General features: G+C 51.4%; 1 protein-coding gene across 2 annotated transcripts in view; it reads left to right on the plus strand.

The window, feature by feature from the left end:
- The window catches only part of CDK12 (cyclin dependent kinase 12), a 72,612-nt gene that overhangs the window by 39,232 nt on the left and 7,860 nt on the right, over nucleotides 1-25,520 (plus strand). The window contains exon 14 of one of the 2 annotated variants that reach the window (XR_012156417.2): nucleotides 11,712-11,847. Coding sequence is in view for 1 of the 2 variants with exons in the window: in XM_073326205.2 (XP_073182306.1) it covers nucleotides 11,712-11,749 (38 nt within the window). In the remaining variant the exon portion in view is untranslated. Of the gene's footprint in view, nucleotides 1-11,711; nucleotides 12,319-25,520 lie in introns of those variants that run through there. The other variant, XM_073326205.2, reaches the window with a different exon arrangement.

The raw sequence follows: 25,520 nt of genomic DNA on the forward strand, positions 1-25,520 counted from the left end.
AGAACACACTTTTTGCATTGAAGATGCAGCCTTCGTCAGATTTCCCAAAGATCTCAGCTGCCATCACAGCCTTTCACTAAAAGGCTGATTTGCCTGAGATCAGCACAGTGCCAGTCTCTTAGGGTTGAGCGTGGCCCTTGCCTAGTAGGGAGACTTGTACCATTTGTTCCTAGTGTGTGCGTGGGGGTGCCGTCCTTACTGCTATCCACCTGTCCCATCCCCTCTTATGTACAAAATTGCCCTTTCCACGTGGCGTGCTTCGGAAGGCAACTTTTGCTCTGCCCCCAACACCAGAACTGTGAGCCAAAGCATGCTGGGTATTGACTCATGCAAATCAAGCCATAGCATAGCTCTCCCCTACCCTGCTCCAAGCAGCTGCTAAAACCAGAGGATTCCCTTAGCTCTCTGCGATTTGTGTGCTCCACCCCTATGGAGAGCCAAGGCACAGCCGTACAAGCCTGGCCTCTAAAGCTGGGGAAAGCCACCAGACCCATGTCAGAATTGTAACATTTGGCTCATTCCTCCAGGGTGAATTTGTCCTTGATGGGTGTGTCTAGCCTGAGACTCTCTTGACTGGGACAGGTGATTTCCCTGTTAGACCGTACTGTAGGGCCAAATCCTGCCCTGGCAGAGGTGGGGTAGAATCCGAGAAGGGAAACTGGGTTGCTGTGTGCTCAGATCTGCCTGGGTCCAGTTCCAGTCTATCCAGGTGCTTAGATGGTCCTCACCGCACCGATGCCTGAGCGCCTTCCTGAGCTAGAGGTCTGCTCACCCATCCTGCTAGATGGGCATCTCTCAGGCATTCTCTGTCCTGCTGGCAGGGTGCCAGCAGTGATGGATCATCAGGGCGTTTCCATCAGGAGCGTGCAGATCATCTAGTCCTCGCTGGACTTTAGAGTCCCTAATCCTAGATCTGGCCTGATCTCTCCTGGCAGAGGCCTGGGTTGGTGTCCCCCCTGCCTCTGACGCTATTAAAAGAGATCAGTTTGTAGTGGGCGGGTGCCGGGGAAAGAGGCAGCACCAGGGATTCATGCTCTGCTGTGCGCTTGGAAGCAGTGGCAAAACTTAGGGATCTGACCCTGTTGTGGTGACTTATTAGCAGGGCAGCTGGCCTGCTGCGTTGACTCCTCTGCCCTTCTGAGCCATCCCCAGGGCCACACGGGGGCCTAGTCTGCAGGGTGTTGGCCAATCATGGCAGTGGGGAGACTTTACACATTAAAAAGCGGCCCTTTGCCCATCATGGAGGGGAGGCCCCTCCTCACCACGTGGGCTGGTCTTTCACCACTGTGGCCCTTAGGAGATCCCTCCCTTGGGTTTAGGCCGCGCCGTTGGAGTTGCGTGCAAGCAATTCCAGCTCGGTTTGCAGAAGAGCATAGGGAATGGAAGGATTAGTTCTGCCTGAGCTCCTGCGTTTAGTCGCTGCATCTTCAGAGCAGGGCAGGCAGAGCAGGTTCTCCTCGGAAACCAGATTAAATATAAAGCTTTGAGAGGGGAGGTTTAGAAACAAAAGCATCTTATTTAACACCTCCGCTCCCAAGAGAAGCCTCAGCATCACAGCATGGCTTGGTGTGTCCCCACTGCAGGCTGTGGGAAAGCGTGTAGGCAGAGATGGGTCCAGCAGGGCAAGTTAAGGACTCCAGGACAAAACTGAGCCTACAGGCCAAGCAAGAGAGAATCAAAACTAAGGTGATGTGATACCAGTTTGCTACCCAGGCTCCCCTCCCTTGGGCCTGTCTCCTGCATTTGCAGAGGGGCAGATGAGATGATCTCAGTGGGTCTCATCTACCTATTGTGATGCTAGCTCTCGTCCCCTAGAGAAAGGGGGAGTTGGTAGAGCCCCGAAAAAGGATTACTGTGCATGTGTTGTGAATCTAATTGTTACAGCAGCTGCCATGACCATGAATGAGCCCAGGGGAAGGGAAGAGGTGATGAACTAGATCAAACTGGATTTAGCACATTTTTATCTTCAAATCGAAGTGACAGTCCGCAACCATGAATACATTGAATGGTTTTGCCCAGAACCCTATGGCAATTGCCATGTTATCTTTGGCTGGATGCCCTTGCCAGCATAGGCGCAGAGAGCAGCGGGTGAAGAGTTAACTCTAGCTGTTTCCCGTGCCCCCACACCTGCTCAGATATAAACGGAGGGAGTAATAAAGCAGGAGCCCTCGTTAAGGATAATCGGGATTTAAGTGCTTCCACCAGGGAGCCTTAAAAATTGAGCTTACTGGGATGCAATGTAGAGGTTAGCCGGCAGATCGGTCAGCCTAGACCCTTAGAGACTGGTGTGTCTCATTGCCTGATTGAGGACTCCTTTGCTTCCCTGTTTCTGCAAAACTCTTGGTAGCTGTAAAAACCAGCTGAATTATAAGTCTATGTGAGGGAAGTTCTATCTGAAAGACATTTATTGTTGGACAGCCTTGGCAGGTTCCCAGCAGCATGCATTCGCTTAGCACAAATTGCTTGTTACCTGGCCATGGGACACCACGGAAAGGATCTGCATTGCCATCCATCACCCCCGATGTGACTGCCTCAGACTTGATTGATGTCCTCACTGAATGAGTCTGGCAGAGAGCTGCTAAGTATGAAGAATTAAATGGCGTTTTGATACCATGTTTTAAAGGTTGAGATCAGGAAGATGCAGTTGGGCATCTTCAGTTCAGCCCTGCTTTGTTTGCTGTTGGACGTTGAAAAGGTTTTTGGATGTAGCTGAAACCCTAATCCTACCTGTGGCCCAGCTATTCTGCCTTGCACATCAAGAGTAAAATTACCAACACAAGGCTTGAGGCTGTACTCCTTACTCAAGCAGAATTCCCACTGATTTTCAGTGGAAAACTTGTGTGAGGAAAGATGGTGGGATCCATGGCTGAGAATCGGGTTCTTCATAGCTGATGATGGTCCTGATGGGTGAAGTAGAGAGATCCAAGGCTGATTTTTCCCAGTATCACATTAGTTTGAGGCTCTGATGTTTGTAGCTACAGAGGAAGATGGCTTGGTCAGTGGAATGGGGCAGGCAACCAGAAGGTTTGAAATGCCTGTTAACACCCTGATTGCAGGTTCCAGTCTAGACAAGGTCCACTCCGGCCAGAAAGAGTTCTGTGCGGTTTGTTTTGTCTGGGTCTTTCAGATAATTCATGGAGAGGCTTTATCTGTTCCACATGGTGGGACATCAAAGATTATGGCACTTCTTGGGAGGGTAAGATTGAGACACATCCTAGATCATAATTTCTATGGAGCATTTATGGGAAAGAGGGGGTTGATGGTTCCATCAAAAGGGAAGCTCTAAGGTAGATGAAATTTGAGCACTGAGCTACTTTGTCCTGTTGAGTTGTTCTCTTCCCCCCGCCCTCCCCATGATGTTTTGCATTTACCAACAAACTGAGCTTTCTTCATTGTGTGTTTTGTACTCGTGTAAACTGCTGGATTGAGAGCTCCTGGTTGCAGAACCGGCAGCCGCAGTGCAAACTGTCCCGCCATTGTACCTACTGCTGACCTGGCTGTGCTCTAAGGTTATGGGAGTTGTTTCCTGGGCTCCCTCAATCCTAGCCTACTTTGCCAATGAAAAGGCCCAGAGCTGCTGGTTTGTCCTGATTGGGGCTTTGTGGACTTTCTTTAAATCCTGAGCTTGATGGAGCAGGAATGGCCCCCTCTTTGGGAAGTGCTTGGCGCGTTGTGGACACTGCTGCAAATGCATACAGTTGGAGAAGCCGGTTTCAGAAGGGGGTTGGGCCCTAAACCGCAGCAAATTGGGAATTAATCCTCATTTACCTGTGTCCGTTCTGCACTAGTGCCCTGGGGGGAAGGCTCAGGAACCCTTTACCAATACCCCCAGGAGAAAGTACTCTGTATTTGGGGTCTAAGCGGTGTTCACCTCAAGACTGCTCCCCCACTTAAGAACTTACAGTAGATTTGAACAATTAAAGGTGACTTGGGAATGATTATGTTTAAAGGGCCTGCACACTTGTTTGTTGCTTTATGATGTGTGAGGAAGACTGCAGGCCTTGGCTTGTTTGTTAACCCCAGTCAGAAGTAACACTACTCCCTAGCACATTTATTGCTTCTGAAATACAACCCTGGTCCCCTTAGTCCCAGCCTAGTGCCTTATCCACTGCCTTAGGACTGTCAAATCATATCATCGTCCCTTTTGCTGGAGGACTTCCGGGATGACTCATGTTTCAGGAGTCGTCTTAGCCCTTACCAGCGGGGGTGAGGAGTCCTTACCAAAGAGATTTCCTCCCACGAGTTTGGACTAAGCGAGTGTTCACCAAAACCGAGCCGTTAGCCAACCAACAATCAGCCCACTGTTCTGACAATCCTGGCCTAATGGAATACGTTTGAAATGCTTTTTAAGGTACTTTGTTTGGCCACTTCTATTGCCCTTCCATCCCACGCAACAGTGGTCCCGCTTCCCACAGGTTGTCTCATGCTGGGGAAAAATCAGATCTGTAACTCTCAACTGGAAATAGCAATGATAGATCTTGTAGTATAGCCAAGGCTCAGATGGACTTCCTACCATCTCATCTAATCCAACTAAATCCCCTGACTGCTCTTTCTGCTGACTCTTCCTGCTGTTGATTGCACTGGGGAGAACTGGAGTCTGATTTTCTGCCTTGTATAGCTAATACTCTGTTCATTCACCCCTATACAGATGCCTTCCTCAGCACTTAGCCTAGTGAGGAACCCCAAATGTGGGTCAGTCTGAAATGGGGAATGTGAGACCCATGGTTTGTCCCTTGTCAAATACTTCTGCTCTCATTCAAACAGGCTTCGCCAGGACTTCAAGGGATGCAATTAACTCGTGAGGTAGTCCATCTAAAAGGTGTCAGGGGAAGCAGCAGTTGCTGTATTTGCCCCAAGTCTCCCTGCCAATTATGGTTTTACAATCACATTTTCCTAGCTGGTTTAAATAGTCTTTTTTTCCATCACTTCTGTGAAAGACCCATGCAAACACCTTGGGAAACTGACTAGCCTCAAAGCACTGTCAAGTGTGCAAAATAAACAAACTGGAAAAGTAAATGTCATTTTTCCTGGCTCTTTGTTACAAGAATCTTGGAAGGGAGGAGGAGAATTACAAGTAGCAATAGTTGTTTTTTTTAAAAAAATATCCAGACAGATGTATGGCTGACTGTTCCTTTATCTTGAGAATGCAGGTTCATAACTGGGGCTGCTTTTGCAGTTTTTATATGGGACCAACGGACTGCTGGGCCCAAATTTGACATAATGGCACTAAAAGAGCGTGGAAGGTAAAATCTGGGGTCTTTGTAACAAAAAGAAGCAAAACCCCCTGGAAAGTAAGACCCATCACTGAAGACTTATCCCATTACCTCTCTAGTTTGCAGTCAAGGGTGTTTTCTGCTTCTTGCTGGTGCAATATGTTCTAATGCACAAGTTCTGGATGTCTTGAACATCTCATTTATTTACATTACGGTAACACCTAGATATCCCAGTTGCACTGGGTGCTGTACAGACAGCAGAGAGATATATTACCTGCCCCATAGAGCTTACAGTCAAACTGATTAGAGTCCTGCTTATTTTATTGGCCCCAAAAATTTAAAGGTCCCATGTTTCCTACCCTTTCTGCTTTTTCCTAAGGGCCGATCCAACGGCAAACCCTTCTGCTGTGTCGTAGATGCCCTAGTTTGATTTAGTCTCATCCCGTTCCCCAAGCAATAAAGCGTCTCCGACTTCTTATTAATTAGATTGGGTTTAAGGAGCGGGAAGGAGGTTAAATCTTCAATCCTTTGGGTCGCCCCTCTGAAGGATCCCATTAGCAGATTCCTATGAACAATGGTAATTGTCTTCATGTTCAGTTCTTCCCCTTTAAAAACTCTCCCTCCTCACCTTAAGCAGATCCGAGCAAGGCCTGCGGGAGCCTTTAGCGGCCCATTACAGCTGTGAGGACTTTGTGATTTGCTGCAAGCCAAAAGGCTCTTCTCTCTGTCTCCTGCAGTGATGTAGGCCTTGGCAACCCCGGGCTTCATTCCCATCAGTCTCGTCACGCTGCCAGTATCGATCGTGCACAGCGCTGCTTCGTGCATCTCCCCAGTGCGGTGTCAAAGTGGCTTTTAAAGCTGGCTGCTTGCGTAGTGGCTGTGGGACTGTGCTGTTAATGCCAGAGTGAAAACCCCAACACTGAACTTACTCCCTCTCTTCCCACCACTATGTCCACTGCTCCCCTTTCTCCCATGGGCCTATTGGTACCTTTCCCCTCCCAGCTGAGATCCCCATATCCTCCTGCCCCTTCTTCCCAAATCCATTGTCCATTGGCAGTAGAGATACCAAAGCTGCGTTGAATGTTTATCATGGACATCTTAGAATTCCCATACCAGATCAACTCAATGGCCCCTCTAGTCCAGTGTCTTGTGCACCATACCAGAAGGTGCAAGAAATTTTGCAGTAGGCGGTTATGGATTAATCTGCTGGTTGGAGAGATTTCTTCCTAATTTCAGACACTTAGAGATTGGCTCTGCCCTAATACAGGAACATTCCAAAACTCTTGGTTACTTTTAAAATCTTTGCTCTGGCTGCTCTTGTTCTCCATAAAGATGGCTGATCCCTTCTGGAATTCTGCTAAACTCTTGGCTGCAATGACATCATGGGGCAATGAGTTCCACAGGCTAGCTATGCCCTTGCTGCTCCCAAGATGAGGCAGAATGAGCATACAGATCCTTCCCTTTTGGTCTGACTAGAATGGTGCAAACACAGCTGGAATCTGGTTATTGTACATGTTGGCAAACTCCTATTTTTCCTCCTTGTCTAGTTAAGATCATGTTTCCATTTGGTTAAAGCAGTATGGTGCAATACTGCTGGTTTAAGATCCAAAGGAGAGGGTAATGGCATTAAATGCTTTAGCTCTGCTCCAAGAAAAGCCTCTTGCCTACGTTTTGGTAACAGAACTGCCCTGCTTCTGGCTAGATCATTTCTATTCTATCTGATGATTGCACTCTGTGTTCTTGGCACTGTGTGTACATAGAAGGAGCTAATGGTCCCTTCTACTCTGAATCAGATCTAATACATAAGTTGAAGGTCCAAAATTCAAGTGGTTCAGCCACAGGTGATTATTTGCCGACTAATGGCGTGTGTCTGTGTGTGCACGTGGTCCTCATATTTTCATGAATCAAATTCAGAAATCCCATCTTTTATGTATTTTTAAGACTTTTTGCTACAGATCAGGTTCAGGGCAGTGCAGTGAAACCTTAGATTCCTGGACATGAAATCAAGAAGCAACTGTTCTGATCCTCCATCCTGCATTCCAGCATCATGCAGGCCATAGATTAGTAACCAATGGCACCTTTCAGGGTGCGTCTACTGCAGGTGCCCTGCTTCTCAGAGACTGGATGATGATCCATTTCTTTATAGCAAAAAGGTCTGGCCCATCTTGATTAGCCCATGTTGCAGGGTGGGACATTGGTAGTGGAACTGAGCCCCTGGGCCAAGCCATGGTGACCACTGGCCCAGGACGGCTCTCTGGTTAGAAGACAACTTAAGGTTCAATACATTTATAGCCTGTTTGCTGAAAAAGGCCATTCCTGGCTCTGTCCTCACTGGTCCCTGCCATTCTCAGTAATTACAGCTGTCTGATCACTGCTTTCTTTTGCATACTCTGTGATCCCAATCTTGCAGTCCGTGGCATAGTCTTTAGTAGCGCTGGTTGAATTTTCTTTTTTCCCCTCATGAAAAATGGTAACTTTTTTTTTGTTTAGCAAGAATTTGGAAACCAAAAAACTTCAGTTGACACTCTACATATTTTGATTTGGATCTGGTTTTGTGGTGCCTCATGGGAGTTGTAGTTCGAATGCCCCATGCTCCCATTCTCCTCTAAAGGCCAGGTTGCCTGATTGGATTACATCTCCCATGATCTCTCCTCTTGGAGAGGCAGAAGCCATGTGTCTTGGAAATCCCTGGCCATGGTGCATTATGGGAGATGTCCACTTGGGAACCCTGCCCGAGACAGGAGAATGGAGACCTTTCGGCAACTGCACTGTAACTCCCATGAGGCCCAGTAGCGGCATATCCAAATTGAAACACCCCAATTTGGGGGAATATGAAAAATGGAGATGTTACTGCAGAAAGTGGGTACTTGTTAACTGCTGCCATCCCATCCTTTCCAGCCAAGGGACAGGACGTCCCCAGGTTACAGTGGATCAGGTGGGATCACTGAGGCAAGATTCAGCTTATCTAGTTGCCTGAATGTGTGCTGGCAAGGAGAGGCAGGATCCACTACAGAAGGTTATGTTTGATGGGTTTGCTCAAAGTATTATTGCTCCCAAGGCACTTTGAGGTGCTGTTATAGCCGGTTAGCTGGGCATTTTAGTAGCCAAATTAGAGACCTGCGAAGGATTTGTTTTTAACTGGGTTTGTGCCCTTTATTTTGCTTAATGGTGTAAACTTGACAGCTTGAAACTGTAAAAATAAATAAAAAAATTTTAACCTTAAAACTATTAGAAATGTCACCTCTGGTGTCCTGACTTCATTGGAGAACTCATTAGAGGGTCCCTAAGGAGGTTTTGTTAACTTTAATTGAATAATGGGTGTTCTTTAGCAAAGGCTTCTTTTCTCCAAAATGTTAACAGGCCGTTTGTATTTGTCAATCGCTATTGACGCAAACCATCCCACCCACCCAATAGTCTGACTGCGAATGTCTTCCCCTGTCAATGGCTCAGCTTTCACTGGCTTGGTTCTCATGATGTCGTCATGGCGCTAAGTCTTCAGTCCTGAGAGAGGCACCCGGTTCAGACAAGCCTTGAATTTCTACTGTAAAAAAAAAAACAACAAGGCAGGAAGAAAACCCTTAACAATAAAAATATAAAGAACCCTTCAATGCTTCTCTTCCTATCCTAAAGAGGGGGAAAAAGGAGGCCCCCGGCTTAAATTCCATCCCACCTCCTCTTCAGGTCACCTCTACAGTACTTGGTAACATTTTCAAAAGCACCTCAGTGTCCTTTTTGAAGAGACTGAGGCTTTCAATGAGATTTAAGCGCCAATGGGACTTAGGCTCCTAAATTTGATCCCATTGTCTACACTGTGATTCTACCCCAGGTACAATAGAGTTAAAAGCTGTAGTGTGGACAACACGTCACCACTGTCTTGACACCAGGCTGCAAAGTCTTGGACGGAGGAGGAATTCTACCCCAAAAACCACCATGTGGGTGTGGCATGTTTCTTTTACCGTGTCTGGGTGGGGGGAAATGGGTGGGCCACATGCTAACCCCATGTTGTAAGCCTGGTAGATCCCTAGATTAGAACATGGGTTTCTAACATGATTATATCCACACGGGCAAGTAAAAATAGCTACCGTGGCCATGCTTTTCAAAGGTGTTCTGGGGGGTTTATAAAATCAGGAATGGGGTGGAGAAAGGGAACAGGGAAGTGTTATTTATCCCTTCCCATAACACGAGAGCCAGGGTCACCCAAAGAAACTAATAGGGCAGCAGGGTTACAACCAACAAAAGGTTTCAGAGTAACAGCCGTGTTAGTCTGTATTCGCAAAAAGAAAAGGAGTACTTGTGGCACCTTAGAGACTAACCAATTTATTAGAGCATAAGCTTTCGTGAGCTACAGCTCACTTCATCAGATGCTGATGAAGTGAGCTGTAGCTCACGAAAGCTTATGCTCTAATAAATTGGTTAGTCTCTAAGGTGCCACAAGTACTCCTTTTCTTTTTACCAACAAAAGGAAGTACTTCTTCACACAACGCATGGTCAACCTGTGGAACTCCTTGCCAGGGGATGTTGTAAAGGCCAAACGTATAACTGGGTAGAAAAATGAATTGGCTAAGTTCATGGAGGATAGATCCATCAGTAGCCATTGGCCAAGGTGCTCAGGGACACAATCCCATGATCTGGGTGTCCCTAAACCTCTGACTGCTGGAAGCTGGGAATGGGTGACGGGATGGATCACTTGATGATTACCTGTTCTGTTCATTTCCTCTGAAGCATCTGGCATTGGCCACTGTTGGAAGACAGGGACACTGGGCTAGATGGACCATTGGTCTGATCCATTATGGCTGTTCTTATGTTAACTGTGGTGGAACCAGGTCCCTAGCTTGCTGATAGTCATGGGGTCTGTTTAGTAGGGGAGGAAGAGCTGGCTAATGGGGTCTCCTCTCAGATTTCTAGTTGTGAGGCTTTGAAGGAGTCAATGACACGTCCTTCACGGCTGCTGTTTGGCTGCAGATTAGCCATTTGCAGTAATTCTGGCACACAGGACCCGATTCTGCAAATCACATAGGCACATGCTCAACTTAGTCCCTGGGCAGCTCCATGGATGTTACCGTTAAGCAAGTGGTGCCTTTGGGCTGTCGTAGCTATGGAGAGGTTAAATATTTTCTGAATGAGGGGCTAGAGAGGTCCTAATATGTGTTTCTAAAAAGTCAGCTTTTTAAAGTCTCAGTGAATGTAGCAGTGTGGTCCAGTGGATCGAGTGCTGGGCTGGGACTTAGGAGACCAGGGTTCTATTCCTGGCTCTGCTGTTGGCCTGCTGGGTGACCCCTTGGGCAAGTCACTTCCCCAATCCTGGCCTCAGTTTCTTTATCTGTAAAATGGGGATAATGAAACTGCTCCCCTTTGTAGAGTGCTTTGAGATCTACTGATGAAAAATGCTATATAAGAGTGAGGGGTGGTTGTTATTAAATGTCTATACGAAAATAAATCACATCACCTATGCATGTGAATCGATGATTGAGAAGAAAAAGGAAAAGGAGCATAACATTGAAATCAAAGCGGACAGGGCCTGCATCTCCTGACTGTTGTGTATCGTGCGCAGCCCAACAGGGCCTTGCTTCTGAAAAGTGGCTGTTGGATGCTGCTGAAATACAAATAATAATACCAAAGTAGTGGCTGGAAATCAGTGTGTGCTGCCTCGTTGGTCTTGCGGTTTCCAGCAAGGTTATTTTTAAACACCTGTTGCTCTTTCACTAAGGGCCATAACTGTGAGTGCTGCAGCTTTATGTACTACTGGGAAAGAGGAAGGAGTAGGGGTTAGTGGCTGGAGCAGGAGAATGGGCGCCAGGATTCCTAGGTTCTATTCCTGGCTCTGCCGGTGATTCACTCAGTGACTTTGAGTGAGTCCCCATGCCTCAGTTTCCCTACCTGTGAAATGTTTTATGAGACTGACCTGCCTTTTGTAAAGTGCTTTGAGATCCTCTGGGAATCCCAGGTGCTGCTAGAGAAGGGCTAATGCTCATTACTCCTCTTCCACTTCTCTGCTGCCATAACATGGGGAGACCGCAGTTGTTCTTATAAAATGTCGACAGGGCAGCTGGGCAGTTTAAATCTCTGCAAAGGTTTTTCTTGACTTAGGCTACAGTAAAGGCAATGGGAGCCGTGGGCTGTTCCTTGGGACTTTCTCTGCACCCTGCGGTGTTGCACTAACTTGTGCAGTGCCTCTCAGAGCAGAAGGGAAGGGGTTTTTCCAAGACTGTCTAAAGCACTCCCCTTTTTGTTTAACGTTCAGTACATGTGAACAAATATGACCAGTGAACACGCTGGAGAAAGGTAGTCTGTGCTAAATTACTCTTATTTACTATGTTTTACTGAAGTAGCTCCAGGGAGCCTCACTGCTGGACCAGGACTCTTTTGTGCTAGGAACAGATTCAACGCCCTCTTTCTTTTAACAGAGGCTTGAATAACCTCCCTTCGGGGATGGCCAGGCTCACTCTGCAGCCCCTTCCTTCAATACACCCTCATGTATAGTCTTCTTCTTTGTTTTAGGTCGGGTGCTGGCACGTCTCTTAGCAGCTGATGCCTGACTGGAGTATGCCTTTAGCCAACGCCCGTCTGAGAGTCCCTGCTCATTGTGGAGGGTGATGGCCCATGGCACCTTGGCATCTTTAAGCCTTCTTCCTTCGTGAGTAACCAATGGTCGAGGAGCTGCACCAACCCCAGCTGCAAGGGCTGGTTGCAAACTGTCCTCTTGTGATGTGGTCTTGTGTATCTGCTAACTGGGGACGGGGGTTGTGCTAGGGAGACGGAAAACTCAAGGCAGGCAAGGAATGGTTTAGAACAGTCTATAAAGGCAGAAAGGAAATGAGATGCCACTAAGCCAACCCACACTGGATAAAGTCTCGCATGCTTATAAAGTGTCTTCCCGCTGGTAGCTGGTTCCCAGTGGATAACAGCCTTCTACTGCTACCAGCTAATGTTTGTTTGTTTGTTTGTTTTGTGGCAGCACCTGGGAGCCCTGCTTGTGGATCCCATTGTAGGGCTGCTAGTCGTGTAATTAGAAAACCAGCATAATCCAGAGACTGATACGTACTGAGCACTAAAGACAGCATGATAGAGCACGATTTGTAAATGGTAGGAATGTAAAACTTACAGCGGGAGATGGAATGGAACGCTAAATTGCAATACCCTGTTTAGCCAGGAGAAGGTACTGTGTGTAACCTACCTGAGTTGCTAATAGCAGGAGCTAGCAGTGAACTGAAGACACATTTCTAGTCTCTCTCGCTCTCTGGAATAGAAGCTCTGTAGCCAGTCCCTATCTGGAGGTGTGGAAAAGCTGAAGTTCTCTGGGGCGCTGAAAGTGGCATGTTCATGAGACTGATCCTGCAACCTTTGTTGCTGCTTTCCTTCTGTTTGTGCTCTCCTCTGAGTGCCTTTGCTTCTGACACCATGACATGTCCCTCTTGCACATGGTAGGCTGCAGGGCTGCTACTTGCAGGTCAGACTCATACTAGATATGAACTGGCTACAGAGTCTGGATCCAGATCAGGACGTTGCGGCTCAGAGCTCACCGTAACTGGGAGCCAATGGGCAGTCTGTGGCCATAGGAAGCTGTTTGCAGCTACTCCCTAATCTGCTCCCCACAGCAGGCGTTGCTTTGTTCTGAAGAGTGGGCTGGGGCATTGGGTGCAAACCAAACATTCAGGATCCAAGTTAATGGCTGCAGATGGTCAGCAATGAAGGCCGCACCTGTCCTTTGTGGATCCATCCTCACCTAATTTATGGATCCATTTCCAGACACTGAGGGTATGTCTACATTCACACTAAGCCCAAGCTCTGACTCGGGTTTGAGCCCAAGCCCCTCTTCCGTCCACACACAAGTCAGTCGGACGTTGGACAGCAAGCACTCAGGTCCTAGCTGCGAGATCTGGGTCCTGCAATTATAAACCCAAGCTTTACAATGTAGGGTGGATGCTCAAGCCACGGGCATGGAAACACCATGTCCCCAAGCCCGGGCCCCACACACCTAGGTGTACAATGCAGTGTAGATGCACCCTGGGAATGGAGGTGTTGGAAGGGCTCGGAATCACCCAGTAATGCCTGCCATATGTGGAAGCATGAAATAGCCACCAGATGTCGCTCTCAGCACAGTGACCGTGTAGCACTGTGGTCAGGATTTCGTAGCGAGCACATTTAAAGTTAACAAAAGTTAGTCTGTCACTTTAAATTTTCACACCTACATTTCTCCCTCCAGATACTATTTATATCTGCGTTACAGGTTTCCGCTGTAATATGACCTGTTTCCTTCCAAAGCTGCTACCACCTTTGCTTAAGTGTTTGAAAAAGAATTGTCCTCTCAAATGGATGATCGCTGCTGCATTCAATGCAAAAAGCCAAGGAACTCTCCATTAATAATAATGCATAACTGTTGCCTAGTGCTTTTCATCCCCAGCTCTTCAGGTTTTTGCCACAGAAGATCAGTGTTGTTATCCCCCCGTTTTACAGAGGGGGAGACTGAGGCACAGGTAGGGTAGTGACTTGCCCAAGGTCGCACAGGAAGTCAGCAGCAGAGCTATAAATAAAGCCCAGGCGTCCTGACTCCCAGTCCAGTGCTCTACCCAGTGGGCTTCAATGCTTGGTGGCATGTTCTAGGCCTGGAACCTGTTTATTAAAACTGATACTGTATTGCATGCAGAGTCTTTGGTTTTCCCAGTTTTTTAAAGAACAGTTTGGGTGACACTGGACTAGAGGTTGATCTTGTGAATAAGTCACTGGACTGGAGTTCTAGACCTCAAAATTCAAACCCCAGCTCTGTCATGCTCCCGTGTGGGACACTGGGCAAGTCACGCCATCCCTTTGTGCCTCAGTTTCCCCCACCTGCAAAACGGGGAGAATGACAGTTCCCTGCCTCACTACGGGGGCAGGGCGGGGGGATTTGCAAAAATAAATGCTTTCATGTGTGCCAGGTGGAGGGATCCTGCAGGGGCTGTGTGAACACCCAAAGAATTTCAAAGCCACCAGAATGCTGCTGGTTTCAAAGTGCAGCTCAGATGCTGACGTGATTAGGTTGAGTTGTTTGGCTCAGGACAGCAGGTGAAAAATGGAGCAGGAAAGGGAGTAATCCAAGAGTGCAGGATCTATATCAACCTATTTAATGTATAATATGTGCCCTCTGTATCCTGTATTGGGGTGTGCTCTGTGTATGCTAGGTGACCTATCCCTGATACACACTTCAAGCTGATGGGCTGTGTGTGTGTGTGTGTGAATCGAATGGGTTGGAGGTGGGCAGGGGGAAGAAAATTGGTCTTAAACATTGTTGCCAACGCTCGTGCTTTTCTTGTAATATTTGCAGTTTTTCTCAAAGCCCCAGAGTCCCTGGTTTAGGTGCGAATCTCGGCTCTCAAATACAAAGTAAGTTTCTAGTCTTCATGGTTCAGAGAAATCTTAAAAACGTGAATTCTTGGCTCGGACACCAGAAGGCCAAGAAAGAATCCCAAATGTATGATTTGTTTTAAAAAAAAATCCCCGGTTTTTAAGTCAATCTGGTGACCTGATAGTTTGGGGCCTGACTCATGCTTTTTGAATGCTGCTTTAATGACGAAGGGCTTTTGATTTCAAATACCTTTGCCCAGACGCTAGTCTGAGAGGTTTGCAACCCCTCTAGCTCTCTATGGGTCACCCGTCACCCCCTCCAGCCCTGCTAGCTTCCAGCAGTTTGCAAGTTACTTTCTACTTGTACCCGAACTCAAGAACGGAAGATATTGTTCCTCCAATGACATTCAGGACTCTAGTGCATGTGTGTGTCCGGCTGTGTTTATCTGTGGAGGATTCCGTCTCTTTTCTGGCCACACGAGGGCACTGCAAACCAGTAAACCTCCCCCTCCCCCCTTCCCACACATGCGGGTTGGGTTGGAATCTCTTAGGCAGCTGTGTGTCCTAACAAGAGACCCCCTTTTCCATCCCTGCTTGCATTCCTCTCCCACATGCTGTGTCTTGGGGAGAGCGACCTGCTGTCAAAGCTTCCATCCGCGTGGGACCTGGGTTTCTGTTCCCCACTGCCCACTTGTCCTGGCGTTTCACACTCGGCCTCCGGTCAAGAGGGGCCTGGCTTGCGCACAATGAATTTTGGCCTCATGGCTCTCATAAGCCGCATGGGACAGGGGAGGCCACCTGGGGAAAGTGGTTGGTGAACGGGGAGGGGAGGTGGGTGCCTAAAGAGGCTCCTGTGCTGGATCTAGCAGATGGCAGTTCCAGGGAAAAGCCCTTGCAGCCTGTATGAGCCGGGCTGCCGATGGCGAGCGGGAAGGCGCTTGGCCTTAGCGTAGGGATGAGCCAGTACAATGGAGAGCTGGCCTTGTGCTTAAGGCCCTGAATCAGGACTCTGGAGAGCTGAGTTTAATTTCACGCTCTGCCACAGACTCCCTGTGTAACCATGAGCATGTCACTTAGCCCCTCTGGGACACTACAGTGCTGGGGCCCAGATGATCCCTGAAGATAGACAGTGACTGGCCATAGTCTGGTGGTCTTCTGGGCTCTCTGTGCTCATGGGACCGTTCCGCGCGGAGAAGATATGTGTCGTCCGTGCTCAGAGCCGCGCCACGCTCCTCTCTGCCGGAGTAACAGGCTCTGTGCTCGTGCTGCCGAGCAGCAGGATTTGAACTCGCAACCTTCAGCACAACTGTTACCGAAATCTCCTAGGTGGGAGCTGTAGCAGACGCGTGTGTGGACCAGCCATTAGAGAGAGATGTGGAGCATGCCCAGGACAATGTGTTGCACGGCCATCTTCCTCGATCGGGCTGAACTCCCCTGCCTCTTCTTGAGCTTTGCTCACAAGAGGGGCCCAGAATGCCTGTTTCTGCCAGAGCCTGCGAACCAGCCTGCTTCCCCACAGCGTCTCTCTGCAGTGCTGGCTTGATCACAACTTTCCCCACCTCTTCATTACCCCTCCACTTGGGGCACAGAGTGGGCAACCCATCACACCGGAAACAAGGTGGAGACAGCAACGGTGGGAACTTTTTTGCATGAAACCTTGGCTGGGTGATTTCGAGCGACAAACGGAAATGCATCAGCGCCGAATGCTTCAGGCACCTTGAATGGTACCTACCACCCCACAACACACACTTCGAGACCTTGTGTGTGCAAATCCTGCAGGATTCCCGCTGAACTCAACCTGTAGTTAACTGTCAAGACCCTCTTCCCGTGTTGCTCTTGACCAGTCGTTGATCCATAGAACGCACGTGTAGATCCAGAGCAACCTCATCCTACTTTACGCTCAGATAGCTTGCTGAGAAAACAGCCATCCTCAGAGACAGCTGGCGCAGTGGTTAGGACACTAGTCTGGGGCTCGAGAACTGGGTTTAATTCCTGGCTCTGCCACAGCACCCCTCCCCCCCCGGTGACCATGGGTAAGTCATTTAGTTTCCCTGTGCCTCAGTTTCTCCATCTGTACAAAGGGGATTACAGCCCTGCCTGGCCTCCCAGGGGTGTTGTGAGGATAAATACAAGATTGTGGAGAAGCTCAGATACTAGGGTAATGTAGGGGTGGTTGATAAAAGAATGATAGATAAAAAGCCACCCGGCCCACTCATTTAATGACCAGTTCAGGGTGTTTGGGACAGAACAGTGGTTCTCAACCAGGGGTACACAGAGGTTCTCCGGGGCCACATCGACTCATCTAGAGATTTGCCTAGTTTTACAACAGGCTACGTGAAAAGCACAAGCGAAGTCAGTGCCAACTAAAACTTCATACACACAGTGACTTGTTTGTACTGCTCTCTAGACTATATCAGTGTTACTCAAACTGGGGGGAGGGTTGGGGGGTTTTGCAATTTATTTTACAATTACATGATATAAAAGGAAAGGAGGACTTGTGGCACCTTAGAGATGAACAAATTTATCTGAGCATAAGCTCACTTCATCGGATGCATTCAGTGGAAAATTGTTAGCGTCTAAGGTGCCACAAGTCCTCCTTTTCTTTTTGCAGATATCGACTAACCTGGCTGCTGCTCTGAAACCTGCGATAAAGGAGAAAGTTAGCAATTTTCAGTACTAGTGGGTTGAGACACTTTTTTTTGTATTTTTATGTCTGATTTTGTAAGCAAGTGAGATGAAACTTGGGGTACACAAGACAAATCCACCTCTCGGAGGGGTACGGTAGTCTGGAAAGGTTGAGAACTACTGGGTTAGAGGTCACAGAACCCAAATTTCCCTCCACCACGTGGGGGAAAATGTCAATGAAATGTGCTTCTGTTTCAGTGGTTTCTCAGGGGCTAGAAATGCCTCAAAATTTGGAATTTCTAAGAGCCAAGTTTTTGAAAAAAAGTTCATTCAATTTTCTGCCCTTATTTTCTGCCCAGCCCTGGTTCTGTCTGTTCAACCCAGACATTAAACCAGAAACTCGATGCAGGTTCCCATGGCTGGGGCTTGGTTCAACACCCCTCAGGGTTGGGAGCCTGCTGCCCTGGGCTGTGGTTTGAAAGGCCCTGCAGAGCTCTCCAGAGTCCCTGCCTCTCTCATCGAAGACAGGGAGGGAGCTAAATTTGTGGATGCCACCCAGAGGTGAGTCAGTGCTAGAGGAGCCTGCGTGAGGAGCTTCAGCAGGGCCATGGTGAGCTTGGCAATTGGGCACCCGTCTGGCAGGGCCAATCCAGGGTTAATTGCAAAGAACAATTTGAACAGCTCAGATGTGGCGCTTGATCTTGCATTTCCACTCGGGGGGAAAAAGAAATCTCTCTTTGTGCTACTTATGTGGCCCTATCACCGTAGTGACTGGGCTTCACACTCTCTTAAGGTATCTATCCTCGCAGCACCCTGATTATCCCTACTGTACAGGTGGGGAGACTGAGGCACACAGCAACTAAGTGACTTGCCTAAGATCATACAGTATGTTTGTGGCAGAGCAGGGAATTGAACCTGGGTTTCCTAAGTGCCAGGTTAGCACCTAGCCACGGGGTCATCCTTTCTGAAAGATCGAGGTGGCCTCGGGGACAGCTGCCTGCAAACCTCTCTTCAGTACCGATCCCTGTGTTTGACCATCACCCTTCCACAAGCTCAAAAGTGTCACATCCCTGAGCCAGAGAGGGAGAGACATGGGGTAGGGTGAGGGAGGCTGAGAGGAGAACTGGGTGGCAAATCCCGTAGGCGGCGTTGTCAATTTCAGCCTAAATCTCGCCATTTTACGAGACTCTGCTGGCAGGTGCTGTAGAAAACCCACGTACGAGCCGGGGCAAGTGGCCACCTTCACTGGATTGTTCTGTTCCCTCACCGCCTTTGCATGATTTGCACTTATGAAGCTTGATCAGTTTAGCTTAGCGGGAGATTAAGAGGCGATTTGATCTGTAACTAGCTAGACAGGGAGAAGGCTCCACTCTGGCAGAGCAAGAGCCAATGGCTGGCAGTGGAAGCAGAGAGAGATTCAGGCTAAAAATAAGGTGCAGAATTTGAAGGGAGGAGAATTAACCACTAGGGCTGTGGTGGATTGTCCATCACATGGGGTCTTCCACTCAGTACTGGATGTCTCTTTCTAGAAGCTCTGCTCTGGCTCAGCCGTAAGATCTGGGCTGGAGGCAGGGACCCCTGGGGAAGGGTCTCTAGCCCATGCTACACGGGAGATCAGACTCTAGTAATCTGCCAAGGAAGCTTCACTTATTGAACTTGCAGCGTCAGATTCCCCTGTCCCCGCCCGCTGCTGAAGGCCAGCCCAGAGCTGTAGGGACCCAGCTTGGCAGTCTGGCTCCGGGGTTCTTTCAGTCCTTGTGCTGTTTGCTACAATGGGGTGGAGCGCGGTGCAGGCCGGATGCCTGGAATGAGACCTCCCCAGCCCAGCCGCCCTTTGAACTCCCGGGCTTGGCTCTGGCCTGAGATCTCTGAGCTCAGGTCTTGGGCGTGGGGGTACCAGGCGCACTGGCTTCCCTTGCTAGGGCTAGCAGGCCCCCTGGCCTCAGCGACCCTGCTCTGCGTCCTCCCTTCCCCCAGCCCTCCGCGGTGAAGGCGGCTTGATTAAAAAGCCGGCGCGGGTGGAATTGCAGCACAGCTGGTGCGCCTGCCGGCCCCCCGAGCGGAAAGTCACTGAAGATTAAAAGCTCCAATTAGCGTTAAAGTGAAGCCGGCGAAGCTCTGCGGGTTCCCCAGCCCCAAATGGCCTGGCCCCCTTGAACCGCCTCCTGGCCCAGGACCTCAGCCCCCGTTCAGATCACTCCTTTGCCTCCTGTCCCTTCCCACCCAGACCTGTCTCTTGTATTTACTCTGGTTGCTCCTGTCCGGGAGCTAAATAGAGCAGGGGCCCTCATCCTTCCCCCAGCCCCAATCTACCGGCCCCCTCCTGCCTGCTTCCACAGTTACTGCGCCTCGGGTGGGGTGCCAGGCGCTGTACACAGGTCCTGGCTGCTGGTGAGGTGTGTCCACCGGCCAGTTCCCTGCTTTGCTCCTGCCCCACCTCCTTGGTGGCTAACACAGGGCTCTAGCACCAGAGCGTCCCGGCCACTGGCAACTGTCTCCATGTCTGTGGCTTCTGTGTCTGGCCCTGGCCGTTTACCTGCCTGTCACTTCCTTGGCTAATGTGTGACTGCAGAGGGGTTGCAGGGCACTTGGACGTCACAGTGACAAGCAGCCCGCGAGCCAGGAAGCACCTGGTTGTTTAGCCACCTGGTCACTTTTGCCAGCTGCTGTTCTCTGCAACAGAGGCGTGCCCGGCAACTGCAGCTGGGGCTAGGCCCTTGGGCGCTAGGTGCTGTACAGACAGGGTAAGAGAGTGTCCCTGCTCCCAACAAGCTGACGGTCTAAATTGCAAGGCAGACAAAGAGGAAGGGAAACTGAGGCACAGAAGCAGGGAATGACTGGCCCCAGGTCCCACAGCAAATCAGTGCCAGAGCTGGGACTAGAGCACAGGTCTCCCGTGTCTCCACCCAGTCCTCTCTCCACTGGCCATGCCCGCTCTCTGGCTAGGTGTCTATGCTCCCTCTGTCTCTGTCTTCCAGCTTCTAGTCAGGCCTCTGCCATCAGCCCATGTGTCCCTCCACTCCCACCCCCGCCATTTGGCTTCCCCTCCACCCTGCGTGGCCTTCTGGCATTTCCCGTCTCCCCCGCCCTCCCCAACCCTGAGAGGGAATGCCCACCGGGCACCCTGGCTCCACTGGCCCATTAGGATTCATTTCTCCCAGCGGTAAGGGCAGGGGGGAGTTGGCACAGAGTCCACCCCGCGTCCGTGGGCACAATCAGTAATGAGCATCTTGCCAGATTCAGCCATTCGTATCCCAGCTGTCACATCATTACCAGGCCTGTTATCCTCTGTCTGTCTGTCCCATCCGTTTGGGGGGAGGGCACAGTGAGTATTTGGGCAGGGGTGTTCTACCCTGCAGAAGCCTTTGCACCGGCTTGTCGCTCCGACAACTCTGCTCACCGGGGCCCACCCCAGCCGTCCCAGCTTCGGCCCTGGCAGCCCGAGTGGCCAAGGGGAGCCGGGAGCCGTGCGACTTGAAGAGCAGCAGGGCACAGCTGATGATCCACCAGCCATGGAGATCAGTGCTCGTGCACCCACCCGAACAGACTGGCCCGGGCGCTGCTGGCTGAGGTTCAGAGAACCCTCCCCTATTCCTCTCGCTCAAATCAAAGCGCAGCTGAGCCAAGGCGGAAGGGGGACCGGGGTGGAATGGGCCAGGAATTGCACGTTTTCACCTGCCATTTAATTGGATGTATTTTTAATTAATGGTGCCTCTGGGACCAACATGAGACAACATGATCTCTGAATAGGGACAAGGGAGGAATTGGGAAAGGTACAAGGATTGGACTACAGGGTACGCTTACCGTGAAAACACTGCCATCAATCACGCGCTACTTTCAGCTCTGGACTCTTGGCTGGGGATCAGCGCGGAGGGAAAAGGGGTAGCGGGGGGGGGGGGGGGAAATGAAAATGAATATTCCAGCCTCTGCCATTTAGCCAGTTTGGGGGAGGGGGCAAGTTCGCCCTAAGAGGGTTATGAGGAGGAGAACCCTTCAGCCAAGATGAGAGCCACATGTCCTGCAAAGTCTCAGTGGCTGACTCTGTTGAGAAGGGTTTCCCTCACTGCTGTATCGGAGGCACTCCCAAGAGGTAATAACCCAATAATCGTCGTCCCTGGTTCACCTTATTTCTGTCAGTCAATCTCCAAGTGCTTTCCGGAAGAGAGCAGGATTGTTATCCCCATTTTCCAGGTGGGGAAACTGAGGCACAGTCACCTAGCCACCCAGTGGCCGAGCTGGGATAAGACCCCAGATCTCCTGAGTCCCCACCTGGTGCTTGCTCCACTAGCTTCATGGTGTTTCCGCTGTGCCTTCACCCAAGGCAGCTGGAGTTGGTTCTTGGTTCCGCAGGCTGGGATGACTGGGGTCAGTCCCACGGCTTTGGCCCTGGGGCTAAGAAAGCCAAAGGGCTGCTCCTTGTCCCTCTCCTCCAGGTCTAGAAATTTAAACTACCCCCATGTACCCTGCACTCCCATTTGCCAGCAGCCGGCGAGTTGAGAGCCCGATGGCTGAGGCCTGGTCTACACACCTAGTCGCATGGATTGACTAGAAGATGTGATTTGAACCCCTCTGGGTGAAATCACTGCAGACCTGCCTGGTCGCCCCACGGCCTGGTGTTCACGAAGATTGTGTCAGAATAACTGGGTCAGTAAGGGGGGTGATTTTTATACCACTCTAGTTAGACCGTTCCAGTATAATGGCACTGTGTCCCAGTCTGGCTAATTCCCCTTCCCTCTGGGGACCTTTACACTGGTATCGTCACTTCCAAAGTACACCGGTACACTGCAGGACAGCGTGGGTATGCAGCCAGTCCCCTTCGTCGGTTTCACCATGGCGTAGCCAGGGTCAGCTCTTCACTTTCAGCGGATTGTACACTCGCGGAGACGGGGTGAAATCCTAAGTGTTGACAAGGCCAGTTGGAGTTTTGATGTGTATTGGCGGGGAGACGAACTCCCAGTTCCTGCCCCAATCCCATGTTTCACCCCAACCAACTAACCCAGCTTAAAATGCGGCTTGCCCTGTCTACACTAGGGTTTTAATGTGTCTTTGAAAGCAGACCTTTCTTCCCGGTCTAGTCGAGGCCTTTCATGGGTGCCAGCTGAATGGCTGGACCCAGCCTTACATGGGGGGGGGGGGCGTGCTTGTGTACATGCTTTGTAGCAGTTTAGAGCAAGGGAAAGTTTGGCCATGGGCCAGCCCCGAGAGCAACGCCCCAACTCCACCACTTCTGCTCCACCCTTCACCCTCAGCCACTGTTAACCCCCCCCAACAGCCTTCCCCAATCCCCCCCCATCCCCACCTTCCGGCCAGGTGCTTGCTCTCTGTATTGTGCAGTGCCAGGCCCTGGATCACGGCCCAGGACCTCGTTGTGCTAGGCTCTGTACAAACCCGGAACAAGGAGCTGAAGGAAAACGGGCACCGTGGGTCCGCTAAGGTAGATGGATCTGTTTGGGGTTTGAGCCTATGAACGAGAGAGGCAGGGATGGGGCAGAGGCCTGAAGCTGGCTTGGATGCAGTGTGGACCCAGAGAGCGTGGGAGGTGGGTACGTTCTGTAAATAAACCGCGCTGGGGGAATTGCTGGCTGACGTCACCCGCACAGGAAACACCCCACTCCCCGCCAGGCCCCAGGTCTGCTTCCTCTTGGCCACGGGGCAGTCCCCAATCTGAGACCGGCTGGACGTTGAAGCTGGGCTGGTGCCCCACATTCTAGCCCGCAGCGGGCCTGGCCCTTTGTGCCCCTTCAGCCCAGGCTGGGGGCCAGCGCCCCTCGGGGTAGCAGCGGGCGGGTTTCCGTCCAAGAGCGGCTGCATGGTTGGGCTGGGGAGAGCAGCTTGGGCAGACGCTGTTCCCTCGTGCAGCGCGGGCACAGAACGGGTGGGAGACGGCACCGCGGGCAGACAGTGATGGGTAGCTGGGGCTCTTCTCGGGTTTGGCTCTTTTAAAGCAAACTTCCCCTCCTAATTGTCGCCCTCTTGCTGTTGCCCTTCACGCCCCACGTGGGACAGCTGCTGCCCTCCCTCCCACTGCTTGGGGGGTTGGAGCCTCTGGTGTTGACAGGAACCGTTCTGCTTGTTCACGCCAGGGTCCCTTGCTGCCCCGGTGCATTCTGGGAGTCTTGGAGAGCCAGGCCTGTTGCTGAAAGAAGGGACTTCTGGGTAATTTGAGCAGCTGCGTACGGTGTTGTGGGACAGTCAGGCGGACAAAGCCGTGCAAGGTGCAGGATGACCCATAGCCGGTCTCCCCTAACGGCCTCAGGATTCACTGATGCGTCTCCTCCCTTCGCCCTGCGGAGACCCCGCGGCCGATGCTCTGACTGCACAATGCAAAGACAACGCTTGGGCCTTCCTGAGATCCAGCGGCTTCTGCTTCCCCTTAAGCCACGACGGTTCTCTCTCTGGATGGACGGACAGACGGGAGGGCCCGGGCTGTGAGGCCACCTCCAGTCCACCTTCCCCACCCCTAAGAGGAGACTGCTGGCGGTACCAACCTCCAGGCCTTTGGAGATCCTCAGTGCCCATTCTAGAGCTGGGGTAGGTGACCCTTGGCTCGTTGCCTCCAGGACAGCAGTGTCCTCAAGCTGCTCTGGACCAAGCAGAGAGACGCCATGTGGTGCCAACAGCTTGATCCAGGATGGAGGTCGCTCCGAAGAGGCGAGCAGTCCTCGCTCCCAGCTGTTCTCCGTGTGCCCATGCCCAGCCCTTGGCTGGAGCACGGGTACCTGGGGTTTAGCTCCAATGCAGACCCCACCTCAGCAAAGGCCAGGCCCACCGGCTCTCCACCCTGGACCTGGGGCTTTAAAGGGGTTTCTCCTGGGGGTGGGGGGTGCAGCCCTGCTGGGGAGCGAGGGCAAAAGATCAAACTCGACAGGGAAGCAAGCTGCAGCAGGGAGGTAACCCCTTGTTGCCCAGACACTGTGATAGAAGCTTCCTCTGCCCTCCGGAGGGCCAGGGCAACTGTGGCTTTCTGTGGCCAGGATCTGTTGGGGAGCTACAGGACAACCTGAGGAAACAGCAAAACAGAAGCGAGGACCCGGCCTTGGGTCACAGGGGCAGGAGCTCAGCACGTCTCACTTGTCCCCTGGGTTATGGCAGCTTGGAGCGTCCATCCAGCAGCATCGGTTGGATTGGAAGCTGTCAGCTCGTGGCCACATATAGCAGGGCCTTGTGCTGCACCAGTGCATTCTGGGTGTCCCAAAAAGCCCAGCCCTTATGCTGAGAGAACGGAGTTTTGGGTCACTTTTAGCAGCTGATCATGAACCCCCCTACCCCCCATGCTCTCTCCACTGGCTGTCCCTGGACGATCTGTGGGCACCACTGGCCAGGAGAGGCAGCGCTGTGTGTAGGGCAGAGCTGGCCTGGGTCGTGCGTGGCAAACCCGAGTGCTGCTATGGTGTTTGGGCCCCCAGCTGAGCCGAGCGGGGAGGGGGGACGTTCCCAGCACGAGATGGGGATGGATGGTCCTGCTGTGGGGCAGGAAGGCGCTGCCCAGCAGGTGACTGGGAATGGAACGCTTTTCAACCCGGGGCGACAAACTGGAATTTCCTGTGACCGCTTCCTCCTCGTAGCGAGACCTGGAGGATGAAGACCCATGGGCCCTTTCCGTGCTAAGAGCCAGGTGGATGAGGGGGCCCGTCTACACTGAGCATTGCAATGATGCCCGTGGCTGGGAAGCCTTTTGCGCTTGGATGGAGCCTTGCTCCCACAAGCCGACCCTGGCCCTCCATGTGCGTCACTTGCATGGGTTGGCTGGGGTGGGCCGGGCTCTGGCTGGGCTGGACTCAACAGCTGATCGATCTTTTCCCATGCGACGCGCTGTCCAAGGAGCTGTTGCCTTTCAGGGCTGGGAGGCTGATGGCTCCTCCATTGGGTGGGTTCCCTCTGTGGCCTGGATCCCATCCAATGCTTCCCTTCACCCAGCCCCCCACACAGCTGGATCCTCATCAGCTTTGCTCCCCAACCCTCCGTTGAGACCCCCCCTCCGGTCAGTGCTGCTACCCCTTAGGGGCAAAGCCCACCCCTCCCGAAGCCCCCACTTAGCATCCAGCCCCCCTCCTTTGCTTTGTTTATATCTTCCCCTCCCTGGCTCCCATGCACACCGATGCCTGGGAGGTGCGTGTGTGTGTGTGTGTGAGGGGAACCTCTGGAAAGGGGAGCGCAGCTGGTGCACAAGCTTCCTGCTCGGCTGCACCAGCCCCCTCCCCCCCACCTTCTGGCGTGTCCCAGTCGGGGGCGGGATGGGGGGCGTCCTGCTGGCAGGGAAGGGAAGGCTGTCTCCTGGGCCATGCGCGAGGGCAGCTGCCCTGCAGAATGCAAGGGGTGGGGAAGGCACTCGGCTCTCCCGGCTCACTCGAGTCAGGTGCA

Source organism: Lepidochelys kempii, chromosome 27, assembly GCF_965140285.1.
Source record: "Lepidochelys kempii isolate rLepKem1 chromosome 27, rLepKem1.hap1, whole genome shotgun sequence".
Classification (NCBI taxonomy): Eukaryota; Metazoa; Chordata; order Testudines; family Cheloniidae; genus Lepidochelys; species Lepidochelys kempii.